Here is a 13,654-nt window from a genome sequence, read left to right on the forward strand (position 1 = left end):
TAAGTTATCACTGCCCAACCCCAAGAGTGAGTCCTAGATCTGATCCCTAGAACTTAGAAAAGAATTTTTGAAATTCTTTTTCCAAAATTATTGATCCTAGATCTTAACCTTTAGGGATTCTAGACATTATCTTCCCGCTTCCCACTTTCTGCACAGTAATATTCATGTCTTTTAGAATCTTGGCGTGGACTACCCACAGAAGTTCACGTGGATGTTAGCTGCTAAGAAAGACACCAGGTGAAGACATGTTACAAATATCACAACCACTACAACATATTCATTGAGGAAACATTCATGTTTTCAAACACGCTTCGTGTTTATTGAATGTGCTTGTAATATAAACATTGCAAAGTGGTGTGGGGAGATGTAAAGAAGGGTGGGGGTGGGACAATGTGGAAGAACAGCCCTGAAGACAGCCACCACTACAACGGTGTGCAACTTGGGGCAGGGTATATGGGAGAAACATAATAGAGGATAAGCCTTTGTCACAGATCAATTCTTGCTGTGCCATACCAGACGGACACCCCTCTTGTTGCGTTCCTCTTCAAACCAGGGATAATGCAAAATATTCAAATTATTTTTCTTTTCCACGTCTTGCAGTAATGTCTGTGATTCCTCGGAAAATGCAGATTTGTCCAGTCTGGCACGAAAACAAACAATTATGTTTACTAATGGAAAAATATTTACAAATCTGCATGTGTTTTTACCAGGCGCTTGCTGCTGCACATATGTTAAGATCAGAGGACTATTCGTGGAAAACTACCCTCCCACTTCTCCTATGGGGATTTTGGGTTGTTAGGCATGGCAGTAAGCCTCCTCTCATTGAGACATGTCACCATCCCAAGTTTTGTTGACAGTCATTTGTGTCTCTTTACAGCTATGACTACTTCTCTGTCATCAGTCCCCAGGGATAAAAGAGAAGAATGTATTGAGAATGGGAGACAGCATGATTCCCTCCAGGGAGAAGGGACCCTCCAACATACACACACAAGCACATACACACACACACACACACACACACACACACACACACACACACCTTCCACACCTCCTTCTTGTGGCTGTTTCACCCACTCACTGTTTAAGTGCTTAATCATGTGTATTTCTTATTCATGCATTATAACTTAGTGTTGACTTTTCTTAAATTTATGAACACTGGTGTAATTAATATCATAGCCACTAATCTCATGCTTATTCATATTAAGTCTGCTCCTTTTGTGTCTTTACTCACGTTCTGTAAGACATTTACAGCATATCCTACACCTTAGCTCAGCTATCCTCACCGCCTGTTTCTCCAGTGCCATTATCTCTATGCTTACCTAAAAAACAGTGTTTCCATTCATTTTCATGGCCACCTCTCCTGTCCTTCCCCACTCCTGATCCTAAACCCTCATCCCCTCCCCATCCCCACTCCCTCCATCTGCCTCTCAGGACTATTCTATTCCTCCTTCTAAGTGAGATTCAGGCTTCCTAGTTTGGGCCTTCCTTCTTATTTTGCTACTTTGAGTCTGAAGTTTAGCATGGTACCTGTATTTTAAGGTTAATATGAGGGGGTGGTGGCATCTCCAGGATGAGGTAGAGACTCAGGATAAGGAAGACAGCCAGGAATTGATGGGGGTGGGGGGGAGGTGACCTTAGCTATGACTCAAAACATTGGGGATATGGAACCTGAAGTGGCTAGTTCCTGTAGCCAGACAGGAACTCCAGAAACCAACTAGATAGAGACACCAACTCACCCACAAAGCTTTCAACCCAAAATTGATCCTGTCTACAAGAAATGAAGGCACAGGAGATGGAGCAGAGACTGAGGCATGTAGCCTCCCATAAGCCTAAAGCAGGCTGAGCCATGCTTGACTTTGTTGCCACTAAGGAGATCACCTGCCTCCCTGGATCACTCTATTGTTCTGCCACTACCACTGCTGCTACCTGCTGCCTAGCTGTTCCAGAGCCTACACGTGGTCACCTGCAGCTGGGCTCCAAGGATGATTTGGCAGGAATGGGCTTTCCCCTCTCCTTTATAAAGTATGTCCACCATTAAAAATTTGAACCTTGAGCAGACTAGTTGTCTTGGCTCCATTTTTTTTTTCAGTTCAAGAGTTCAAGTTTATTATCAACTTGGGTTAATGTACAGGGCAGGACATCTCTTTCCTCTGAACTTTTCCCATGTGACTGCAAATATCACCACATTGGCCTTTTATGCCCAACTCTTACAGATCAGGGATACCCTGAAGAGCAGTGACCTTTATTTTTCTCTCTACTTTTGTTACCTGCTTCTCCTCCAACATTTTCCATTTTCATTTTTTATATCTGGCTACTTCATGATTCTACTTTTCTAATGTAAGAAATAAACAACCCGGGCGCAGCAGTGCACGCCTTTAATCCCAGCACTCGGGAAGCAGAGGCATGAGGATTTCTGAGTTCGAGGCCAGCCTGGTCTACAAAGTAAGTTCCAGGACAGCCAGGGCTATACAGAGAAACCCTGTCTCGAAGAAAACAAAAAATAAAAACAAAAAGAAAAAAAGAAAAATGAAAAAGAACTAAACAGTGTATAAAGGAGTTCTTAACCCGCCTAGATCCCCTCTTCTCTTCCAGTTCTGAGATGCCTTCCAGGCTCGAACCTGGACATGAGAGCCTCAGGCCGGCCCCAACAATTTGGCAAACCAACACAGGGCCTGGGAAAGGCAGAGGACATTTGGAAGAAGCACTGCTGGTTTGGAGCTCCATGGAAGAAGAAAAGAATTAAAATTCGTACCAGAGAAGGTTGGTATGGGCTAAACTGGAATGGCGCTAAACCCGCACTGGATTCACTTAGGTTCAGCAGTGACCTATCGGGAACTAGGAACTCAACAGGCAGGCAATCGGCCACAGCTTCCAGAAGCTGCGTTTTTAGGCGAGAGAAATAAAAGGGTTTAATAAAAGGGATTTTATAATCTGGCAGATTGACTGCAGTCAGAAACTGCATCAGGTGGGAGGAAAATGTCCCAAAAGCAGAGAGAATGGGGTAGGCCCTGCTTTATTCTCTCTGGGCCTTATGGCAGAAGTTCTCTGCCCTCTTTGTGTTTTTGTCTAAGGTCTTGTCTAATGTCTGGTGCACTGGTCTGTTCACGTGTTCAATTCATGTATGTTCATGTCTAGTCTGAATGAATGAATGTTCTGTGTTTTCATGTTGAAAGATAAAAGATGACTAAAACTTTCTCTGCTGGTATAGCAAAGCCGAGAGTGGCAGCCTTATCGTTTTGAGGCATAAATAGCTGATAGATGGTTTTTTCCTAAGAAAATTCTCTGCATTCATGATGACAAAGTGCTTTTTATTTTATAATTATAGCTAGAAAAATTAATATTCTCTGATTGGTCTAAGTGTAGTTGCTTCATCTGGTTTTTTACTGGTAATGTGCTCTGTGTGTCTTCACAATCATCTCATAAGTTATTGGTTAGGATTAAATAATTGTTACATTGGTAACAGAAGGTTAGCCTTAAATTGGCAACTCAGGAGTCTTTTCATAAGCAGGCCAAAAAACTGGGCCTCCTAAGACACTTCTAGCTGAGATAATATTTAATGTGATTCTTATCCTAGAAAGTAAATTTAAAGATTTAAAGCAGTGTCTTTTAATGAAGCATTAAAGCTTACACTGTCATGCAATCATAGGTATAAATTGGCAGCCAAATCTCGAAATGTAGTAGTGAAGTTTTAATGTTGATTCTTAAGGTGATAAATTGTTTTGAAATTGGGTTTTGCTTTCCCAAGGTTGTAGTTACAATCTAATATTACAAAGAAACTTAGTAGTTCTAAAATTCTGTCCTCATTATAGGAGGGCCAAAATGCTTGGGTTGGAAAATTTTTTCTTATGTTCAAGTTAATGCAAGTTCAGAGCAGCCTTGGGGAAGCTGGCAGGAAATCTCCTTTGTTTCACAAACTGTGACTAGGGAAGTTCTGAGAACTTCCCCCCTCCCTGCCTTCAGGGTAAATTCCCTTTAACTAATACAACATTGTTGCAGATCTATCCAGATGTTTGAAATAATGCTTAAATTCAGAATTTATAAAAAAAAGTCAATCGTCAATCGGGCTGTAGAATTTATAAAGGCATTACAATCTGGTTTGCCTACTTTATATAAAGTCATTATAGATTTAAAAGTTTGTTTTTTCCTTTACATTCTGATATTTATAAAGATTTTTTGCTTCTAGTGAGCTATAATCAAGAAGCTAAGAGTTTGAATCTTTCAGTGTATATTGTTTCCTAAGTGGAAAGTATTTTATTAGCTAATGCCTCTCAAGGGCGAGGCCAAGGTGGCATTCACCTCATAGCAGAGTTTCAGCATCCTATTAAGCCACTGTGGTGCTAGCAAAGAATTATAAGATAAATTCATATAGTTTGAGATAACTATAACAAAAATTGCATCTTAAAAACCTGACTAAGCGTTCCTTGTTCCAAACAGCAATTAATTTGGTTATTACAGAATATTAATATTTGATCTATTGCACACCATCATTTTAAATAAAATTGACAATCATTATCCCAGAGATACGTTTAAAAATTGTTTTTATGCATGCTTTTGTATCTTCTATAAATTCATGCATGCATGCATCCCAATTATTGTGTTTAAAAACAACCCCTCTATGGGAAATAAGTAGATGTGAATTGGATCACATGCTTATTCTTTTGAGCTTCCCCCTGCTTCAACACAGATAATTAAGTTGTGTGCTCTAGAGGGTGTTTTAAAATGTTGAATAATCAAGCTTAATTTGTATCTTTATTAATATATATATATATATATATATATATACATATACATATATCAGAGCTTACAATTGCTTAAAATTGTTCATCCCTCAAATGCTATTAATTCTCAAATTTGCAATTGCTTATGCATATACAACTCATAAGAAAAAAATGTTTTCCTTTTAACAAGCCTGTTTTTAGGCAATTAACAAATTGTTCTAGATTGCCTGGACATCTTAAAGCAATGCCATGCTGGATTTATATCTCAGGCAGTCTATAGGTCCTACATATAAGATAGATATATAATCTCATTCTTTATATATTCAAAACAGTTATGGTCTAAGATAATATTTTAGTATTCTTAGAAATTGTGCATGTCAAATTCTTTGCTATTAGTGTCCTCAGTTACTACTTGTTTCCACATAATAGTGTTAATTCTTGAAGACTTATACTTAATAAATTGCTGCAAATAAATGCTCTTATTTCTCAGTTAACAAGTTATACACATGTGACTATTAATAACTTTTCAAGGTTTCTAGTTACAACCACTCTTTAAGGGTAACAATTGAAAGTGCAATTAGTCACTGCCCATGTTACATTAATACTAACTATAACAATCAAGTATTTAAGATGTTTTGTCAACATATTATTAATTCTAAAGGTCAAGGTATTGTAAAACCTTAAAACTCTAGATTTTTAAAAGACAAAGAGGGGGAAATTATATCCCCATGCATATTATTTAGTGCATTCCCATGCACATTATTTAAATCATACTTTTATTTTAGAATTTTGAAATTTGGATGTCAAAGAACTTAATAAATGCCTTTAGTACCTTAAAAGGATCCACTTATTGGCATATGGCTTGATCCTGAACAGCTACTTTATTAGGAAAGGGAAAAACATAGATTTTCTTCACAGAACACTGCAAAATCATGATGGCTAATTCATGTGACAGGCTGACAGGTAAGTGCCTTGACTTTAGTGACGGAAAGCTAATTTGGCTACATGTTTTCAATCCATCCTTGCTTGCCATTTTTCCAGTTTGGACAAGTGAAGCTGCCTTGCTTTTTTACCTTAGGGTAAAAGGTAAGCTTTTTGCCTTAGGGTAAAAAGAACATCAGAGACTGTGTATTCTGACTTAGATAGATTGCTCATATAAAAAGAGTTATGGTGATCCTTCTCTTTCCCTCATGTGACCGGTTATTCTAACTCAATCTTGAACTGATCTAGTAATAATTCCAGTATTAGAGGATCCCAGGGAAGTTAGTGAAATATTCTTTAACAAAGTTAAATTAGAACAAAGCCAGCTCCCCAACACACTAGCTCTAAGTCTAGCCTGATCGTTGCTAATTTACAATTGAATGGAGAACCAGGACTTCCCCAAAATAAGCTTTTGTACTGTGCCTTTCACTGTCTGGACTTTGTTTTTCAAGCAGGTCAGTCAACACCCTTCAGCTTGACTGCAGCAGGCATGCATCCCCTCCTCCAACAGCACAAGAAGCATTCCAGTACATATTGTGGCTTTTGGTCTGATTTGGAATTAAGGTTTGCTATGAGGGCCAGACAGTCTAGACGGGCACCCAGATCTTAAAATCATATCAATCTAGACAGAGGTACATGCCTAGAGGCCATGGTTTATTAATACACTACAGAGCCATGTAGAATTAGAGGCAAAGGTTAATATCCTAGGCAAAGGTAGTCTTAACAATATGGCAGGACATAGCATATATTAAGGCTAAAAAGGCAGAAACTTCAGATATTAGCAATAGTCACTTTGACACTTGGAACACTGATGAATTGGCCAGAGATTTAAAAATAACCTAAGTGCATTGAATCCCCTGGATTGGGTTCAATATATTATCCTACTTGCTATTATTATTGGCACTATTTTATTAGTAAATCAAATCGTTGTGTTTCCACTCATCTTTAGAGCACTCCTAAGATCTATAGCTACGATGAGGCAGGACATTCCAGAACTTCGGCAGAAATATAAAACTACGAGAGATGCCACACACACTCCAGTAAAGTTTGCTTGGCAGGCCAAGAGGCCTGGGAGCACTCATGAGGCAAAGAGTTTCAGGGAAACTCACCTCATGGAGCGGAGCTTTGGCGTTCTCATTAACCTGTACATTCTTACCCTACCCCCGCATTAGTCTGGTGTATGGATCCACATGCTCTCCTTTAGTATTATTTTATTATAAGTGCCTTTTAAAATTGAATTCTGATATAGTTAAGCCTTTGCCAGTGTTCCAACATCCTAGTAAGACCTTGAAGCTGACAATTTGGAATTCAGTAGGAATTCAGCAAGGAAGTTACCTATTCAGTAACTAATTAAGCATTACAAAAGATGGAGCCAACAGCTCAGGGCTAGTCTGCAAAATGTCTACTAGGACAGTAAGGACAGTCTTAACCAAATACGGGTTTACCATGAGAAAAGTTAGGGAATCCCACTGAGACAGGTTTCTTCACTAGGCCCAAAGAATTCAGGCAAAACTATAGAGCATAAATACATTTTATACCTCAGTCCAGCCTTTCTTTTTTTATATTAATAACAGGAAGGAGATGTAGCCTCCCATAAGCCTGAAGCAGGCTGAGCCAGGCTTGACTTTGTTGCCACTAAGGAGATCACCTGGGGTGGAGCCTGCCTCCCTGGATCACTCTATTGTTCTGCCACTGCCACTGCTGCTACCAGCTGCCTAGATGTTCCAGAGCCTACACAGGGTCACCTTCAGCTGAGCTCCAAGAATGATTTGGCGGGGAATGGGCTTTCCCCTCTCCTTTATAAAGTGTGTCCACCATTAAAAATTTGAACCTTGAGCAGACTAGTTGTCTTGGCTCCAGCCAGAAACAACTATAAGAACACCAGATGGGGAAAGGCAAGCGTAAGAATCTTACCAACAGAAACCAAGGACTCTCACCATCATCAGAACCCATCACTCCCACCTCAGCCAGTCCTGGATACCCCAACACACCCGAAAAGCAAGAATAGGATTCAAAATCATATCTCTTGATGCTGGTGGAGGACCTTAAGAAGGGCATTAATAACTCACTTAAAGAAATAAGGAGAACACTGCTAAACAGGTAGAAGAACTTAAAGAATCACAGGAAAACACTGCTAAACAGATAGAAGTCCTTAAAGAGGAAGCACAAAAATCCCGTAAAGAATTACAGAAAAACACAACCAAACAGGTGATGGAATTGAACAAAACCATCCAAGACCTAAAAAGGGAAGAAGAAACAATAAAGAAAATCCAAAGTAACACAACTCTGGAGATATAAACCATACGAAAGAAATCAGGAACCATAGATGTGTGCATCAGCAACAGAATACAAGAGATGGAAGAGATAATTTCAGGTGAAGAAGACTCCATAGAAAACATGGGCACAACAATCAAAGAAAATGCAAAATGGAAAAAGATCCTAACTCAAAACATCCAGGAAATCCAGGACACAAATCCTACAGATAATCGGGGTAGATGAAAATGAAGATTTTCAACGTAAAGGGCCAGCAAATATCTTCAACAAAATAATAGAAGAAAACTACCTTAACCTAAAGAAAGAGATGCCCATGAACATACAAGAAGCTCACAGAACTCCAAATAGACTGGACCAGAAAAGAAATTCCTCCTGACACATAATAATCAGAAAAACAATTGCACTAAATAAAGGTAGAATATTAAAAGCAGTAAGGGAAAAAGGTCAAGTAACATATAAAGGCAGGCCTACTAGAATTACACAAGACTTCTCACCAGAGACTATGAAAGTCAGAAGATCCTAGACAGATGTTATGCAGACCCTAAGAGAACACAATTGCCAACCCAAGCTTCTATACCCAGCAAAACTCTCAATTACCATAGATGTAGGAACCAAAGTATTCCATGATAAAACCAAATTCACACAATATCTTTCCATTAATCCAGCCCTTCAAAGGATAATAACCAGAAAACACCAACAAAAGGACAGAAACTACACCCTAGAAAAAGCAAGAAAGTAACCCTTCAACAATCCTAAAAGAAGACAGTCCCAAGAACAGAATCCCAAATTTAGCAAGAAAAATAACAGGAAGCAACAATTACTTTTCTTTAATTTCTCTTAGCATCAAAGGGCTCAATTCCCCAAACAAAAAGACATAAAGTAATAAACTGGCTAAACAAAAAGGACCCAAAAATATTTTCCCACTTTTTATTAGGTATTTTCTTCATTTACATTTCAAATAATATCCTGAAAGTCCCACATACCCTCCCCACCTCCCTGCTACCCTACGCACCCACTCCCACTTCTTGGCCTGGTGTTCCCCTATACTGGGGCATATAAAGTTTGCAAGACCAAGGGGCCCCTTTTTATTTAATTTTTAATGTTTTTTATTACGTATTTTCCTCAATTACATTTCCAATGCTATCCCAAAAGTCCACCATACCCTCCCCCCCAATTCCCTACTCACCCATTCCCATTTTGTTGGCCCTGGCATTCCCCTGTACTGGGGCATATAAATTTTGCAAGTCAAATGGGCTTCTCTTTCCAGTAATGGCCGACTAGGGCATCTTTTGATACATATGCAGCTAGAGACACGAGCTCTGGGGTACTGGTTAGTTCATAATAATGATCCACCTATAGGGTTTCAGATCCCTTTAGCGCCTTGGGTACTTTCTCTAACTCCTCTATTGGGAGCCCTGTGATCCATCCAATAGCTGACTGTGAGCATCCACTTCTGTGTTTGCTAGGACCCGGCAGTCTCACAAGAGACAGCTATATCTGGGTCCTTTCAGCAAAATCTTACTAGTGTATGCAATGGTGTCAGCGTTTGGAAGCTGATTGTGGGATGGATCCCTGGATATGGCAGTCCCTAGATGGTCCATCCTTTCGTCACAGCTCCAAACTTTGTCTCTGTAACTCCTTCCATGGGTGTTTTGTTCCCAATTCTAAGAAGGGGAACAGTGTCAACACTTTGGTCTTCATCCTTCTTGAGTTTCATGCGTTTAGCAAATTGTATCTTATATCTTGAGTATCCTAAGTTTTGGGCTAATATCCACTTATCAGTGAGTACATATGGTGTGAGTTCCTTTGTGATTGTGTTACCTCACTCAGGATGATGCCCTCCAGGTCCATCCATTTGGCTAGGAATTTCATAAATTCATTCTTTTTAATAGCTGAGTAGTACTCCATTGTGTAAATGTACCACATTTTCTGTATCCATTCCTCTGTTGAGGGGCATCTGGGTTCTTTCCAGCTTCTGGTTATTATAAATAAGGCTGCTATGAACATAGTGGAGCATGTGTCCTTCTTACCGGTTGGGACATCTTCTAGATATATGCCCGGGAGAGATATTGCTGGATCCTCCGGTAGTACTATGTCCAATTTTCTAAGGAACCGCCAGACTGATTTCCAAAGTGGTTGTACAAGCTTACAATCCCACCAACAATGGAGGAGTGTTCCTCTTCCTCCACATCCTTGCCAGCATCTGCTGTCACCTGAATTTTTGAACTTAGCCATTCTGACAGGTGCGAGGTAGAATCTCAGGGTTGTTTTGAGTTGCATTTCCCTTATGGTTAAGGATGTTGAACATTTTTTCAGGTGCTTCTCTGCCATTTGGTATTCCTCAGGTGAGAATTCTTTGTTCAGTTCTGAGCCCCATTTTTAATGGAGTTATTTGATTTTCTGGAGTCCACCTTCTTGAGTTCTTTATATATATTGGATATTAGTCCCCTATCTGATTTAGAATAGGTAAAGATCCTTTCCCAATCTGTTGGTGGTCTTTTTGTCTTATTGACGGTGTCTTTTATCTTGCAGAAGCTTTGCAGTTTCATGAGGTCCCATTTGTCAATTCTCAATCTTACAGCACAAGCCATTGCTATTCTTTTCAGGAATTTTTCCCCTGTGCCCATATCTTCAAGTCTTTTCCCCACTTTCTCCTCTATAAGTTTCAGTGTCTCTGGTTTTATGTGAAGATCCTTAATCGACTTAGATTTGACCTTAGTACAAGGAGATAGGAAAGGATCAATTCGCATTCTTCTACATGATAACAACCAGTTCTGCCAGCACCATTTGTAGAAAATGCTGTCTTTCTTCCACTGGATGGTTTTAGCTCCCTTTTCAAAGATCAAGTGACTGTAGGTGTGTGGGTTCATTTCTGGGTCTTCATTTCTATTTCATTGATCTACTTGTCTGTCACTATACCAGTACCATGCAGTTTTTATCACAATTGCTCTGTAGTAAAGCTTTAGGTCAGGCATGGTGATTCCACCAGAGGTTCCTTTATCCTCGAGAAGAGTTTTTGCTATCCTAGGTTTTTTGTTATTCCAGATAAATTTGCAGATTCCTCTTTCTAATTCGTTGAAGAAATGAGTTGGAATTTTGATGGGGATTGCATTGAATCTGTAGATAGCTTTTGGCAAGATAGCCATTTTTACAATGTTGATCCTGCCAATCCATGAGCATGGGAGATCTTTCCATCTTCTGAAATCTTTAATTTCTTATGTCAGAGACTTAAAGTTATCATACAGATCTTTCACTTCCTTAGTTACAGTCACGCCAAGATGTTTTATATTATTTGTGACTATTGAGAAGGGTTTGTTTCCCTAATTTCTTTCTCAGCCTGTTTATTCTTTGTGTAGAGAAAGGCCATTGACTTGTTTGAGTTAATTTTATATCCAGCTACTTCACTGAAGCTGTTTATCAGGTTTAGGAGTTCTCTGGTGGAATTTTTAGGGTCACTTATATATACTACCATATCATCTGCAAAAAGTAATGTTTAGACTTCACCTTTTCCAATTTGTATCCCCTTGATCTCCTTTTGTTGTCGAATTGCTCTGGCTAGGACTTCAAATACTATGTTGGATAGGTAATGAGAGAGTGGACAGCCTTGTCTAGTCCCTGATTTTAGTGGGGTTCCTTCAAGCTTTTCACCATTTACTTTGATGTTGGCTACTGGTTTGTTGTAGATTGCTTTTATCATGTTTAGGTACGGGCCTTGAATTCCAGATCTTTCCAAGACATTGATCATGAATTGGTGTTAGATTTTGTCAAATGCTTTTTCCGCATCCAACGAGAGGATCATGTAGTTTTTGTCTTTGAGTTTGTTTATATACTGGATTACGTTGATGGATTTCCGTATATTGAACCATCACTGCATCCCTGGAATAAAACCTACTTAGTCAGCATGGATGATTGCTTAGATGTGTTCTTGGATTCGGTTAGCGAGAATTTTATTTAGGATTTTTGCATCGATATTCATAAGGGAAATTGGTCTGAAGTTCTCTACATTTGTTGGATCTTTCTGTGGTTTAGGTATCAGAGTAATTGTGGCTTCATAGAATTAGTTGGGTAGAGTACCTTCTGTTTCTATTTTATAGAATAGTTTGTGCAGAACTGGAATTAGATCTTCTTTGAAGGTCTGGTAGAACTCTGCACTACACCCATCTGGTCCTGGGCTTTTTTGGGCGGGGAGACTATTAATGACTGCTTCTATTTCTTTAAGGGATATGGGACTGTTTAGATCATTAACTTGATCCTGATTTAACTTTGGTACCTGGTATCTGTCTAGAAATTTGTCCGTTTTGTCCAGGTTTTCCAGTTTTGTTGAGTATAGCCTTTTGTAGAAGGATCTGATGGTGTTTTGGATTTCTTCAGGATCTGTTGTTATGTCTCCCTTTTCATTTCTGATTTTGTTAATTAGGATGTTGTCCCTGTGCCCTCTAGTGAGTCTAGCTAAGGGTTTATCTATCTTTTTGATATTCTCAAAGAACCAACTCCTCGTTTGGTTAATTCTTTGAATAGTTCTTCTTGTTTCCACTTGGTTGATTTTACCCGAGTTTGATTATTTCCTGCTGTCTACTCCTCTTGGGTGAATTTTCTTTTTTTCTAGAGCTTTTAGACGTGTTGTCAAGCTGCTAGTTTGTGCTCTGTCCAGTTTCTTTTTGGAGGCACTCAGAGCTATGTGTTTCCCTCTTAGAAATGCTTTCATTGTGTCCCATAGGTTTGGGTATGTTGTGGCTTCATTTTCATTAAACTCTAAAAAGTCTTTAATTTCTTTCTTTATTCCTTCCTTGACCAAGGTATCATTGAGAAGAGTGTTGTTCAGTTTCCACGTAAATGTTGGATTTCCATTATTTATGTTGTTATTGAAGATCAGCCTTAGTCCATGGTGGTCTGATAGAATGCATGGGACAATTTCAATATTTTTGTATCTGTTGAGGCCTGTTTTGTGACCAATTATATGGTCAATTTTGGAGAAGGTCCCGTGAGGTGCTGAGAAGAAGGTATATCCTTTTGTTTTAGGATAAAATGTTCTGTAGATATCTGTTAAGTCCATTTGTTTCATAACTTCTGTTAGTTTCACTGTGTACCTGTTTAATTTCTGTTTCCACAATCTGTCCATTGATGGAAGTGGTGTGTTGAAGTCTGCCACTATTATTGTGTGAGGTACAATGTATGCTTTGAGCTTTACTAAAGTGTCTTTAATGAATGTGGCTTCCCCTGTATTTGGAACATAGATATTCAGAATTGAGAGTTCCTCTTGGAGGATTTTACCTTTGATGAGTATGAAGTGTCCCTTCTTGTCTTTTTTGATAACATGGGTTGGAAATCGATTTTATTCGATATTATAATGGCTACTCCAGCTTGTTTCTTCAGACCATTTGCTTGGAAAATTGTTTTCCAGCCTTTCACTCTGAGGTAGTGTCTGTCTTTTTCCCTAAGATGGGTTTCATGTAAGCAGCAGAATGTTTGGTACTGTTTGTGTAGCCAGTCTGTTAGTCTATGTCTTTTTATTGGGGAATTGAGTCCATTGATATTAAAAAGATATTAAAGAAAAGTAATTGTTGCTTCCTTTTATTTTTGTTGTTAGAGTTGGCATTCTGTTGTTGTGGCTGTCTTCTTTTTGGATTGTTGAGGGATTACTTTCTTGCTTTTTCTAGGGTGTGATTTCCATCCTTGTATTG

General features: G+C 38.9%; 1 protein-coding gene across 2 annotated transcripts in view; it reads right to left on the reverse strand.

The window, feature by feature from the left end:
* Positions 1 to 492: 492 nt before the first annotated feature.
* LOC110297407 (NACHT, LRR and PYD domains-containing protein 9B) overlaps positions 493 to 13,654 on the reverse strand; it is a 47,097-nt gene continuing 33,935 nt past the window's right edge. For both annotated transcript variants that reach the window (XM_085841020.1, XM_085841019.1), the window contains one exon: positions 493 to 640. In XM_085841020.1, the coding sequence (XP_085697146.1) occupies positions 493 to 640 (148 nt within the window). The remainder of the gene's footprint in view (positions 641 to 13,654) is intronic.

Source organism: Mus caroli, unplaced genomic scaffold (assembly GCF_978045245.1).
Source record: "Mus caroli unplaced genomic scaffold, Mus_caroli_1 scaffold_8, whole genome shotgun sequence".
In the NCBI taxonomy this organism is placed as follows: domain Eukaryota; kingdom Metazoa; phylum Chordata; class Mammalia; order Rodentia; family Muridae; genus Mus; species Mus caroli.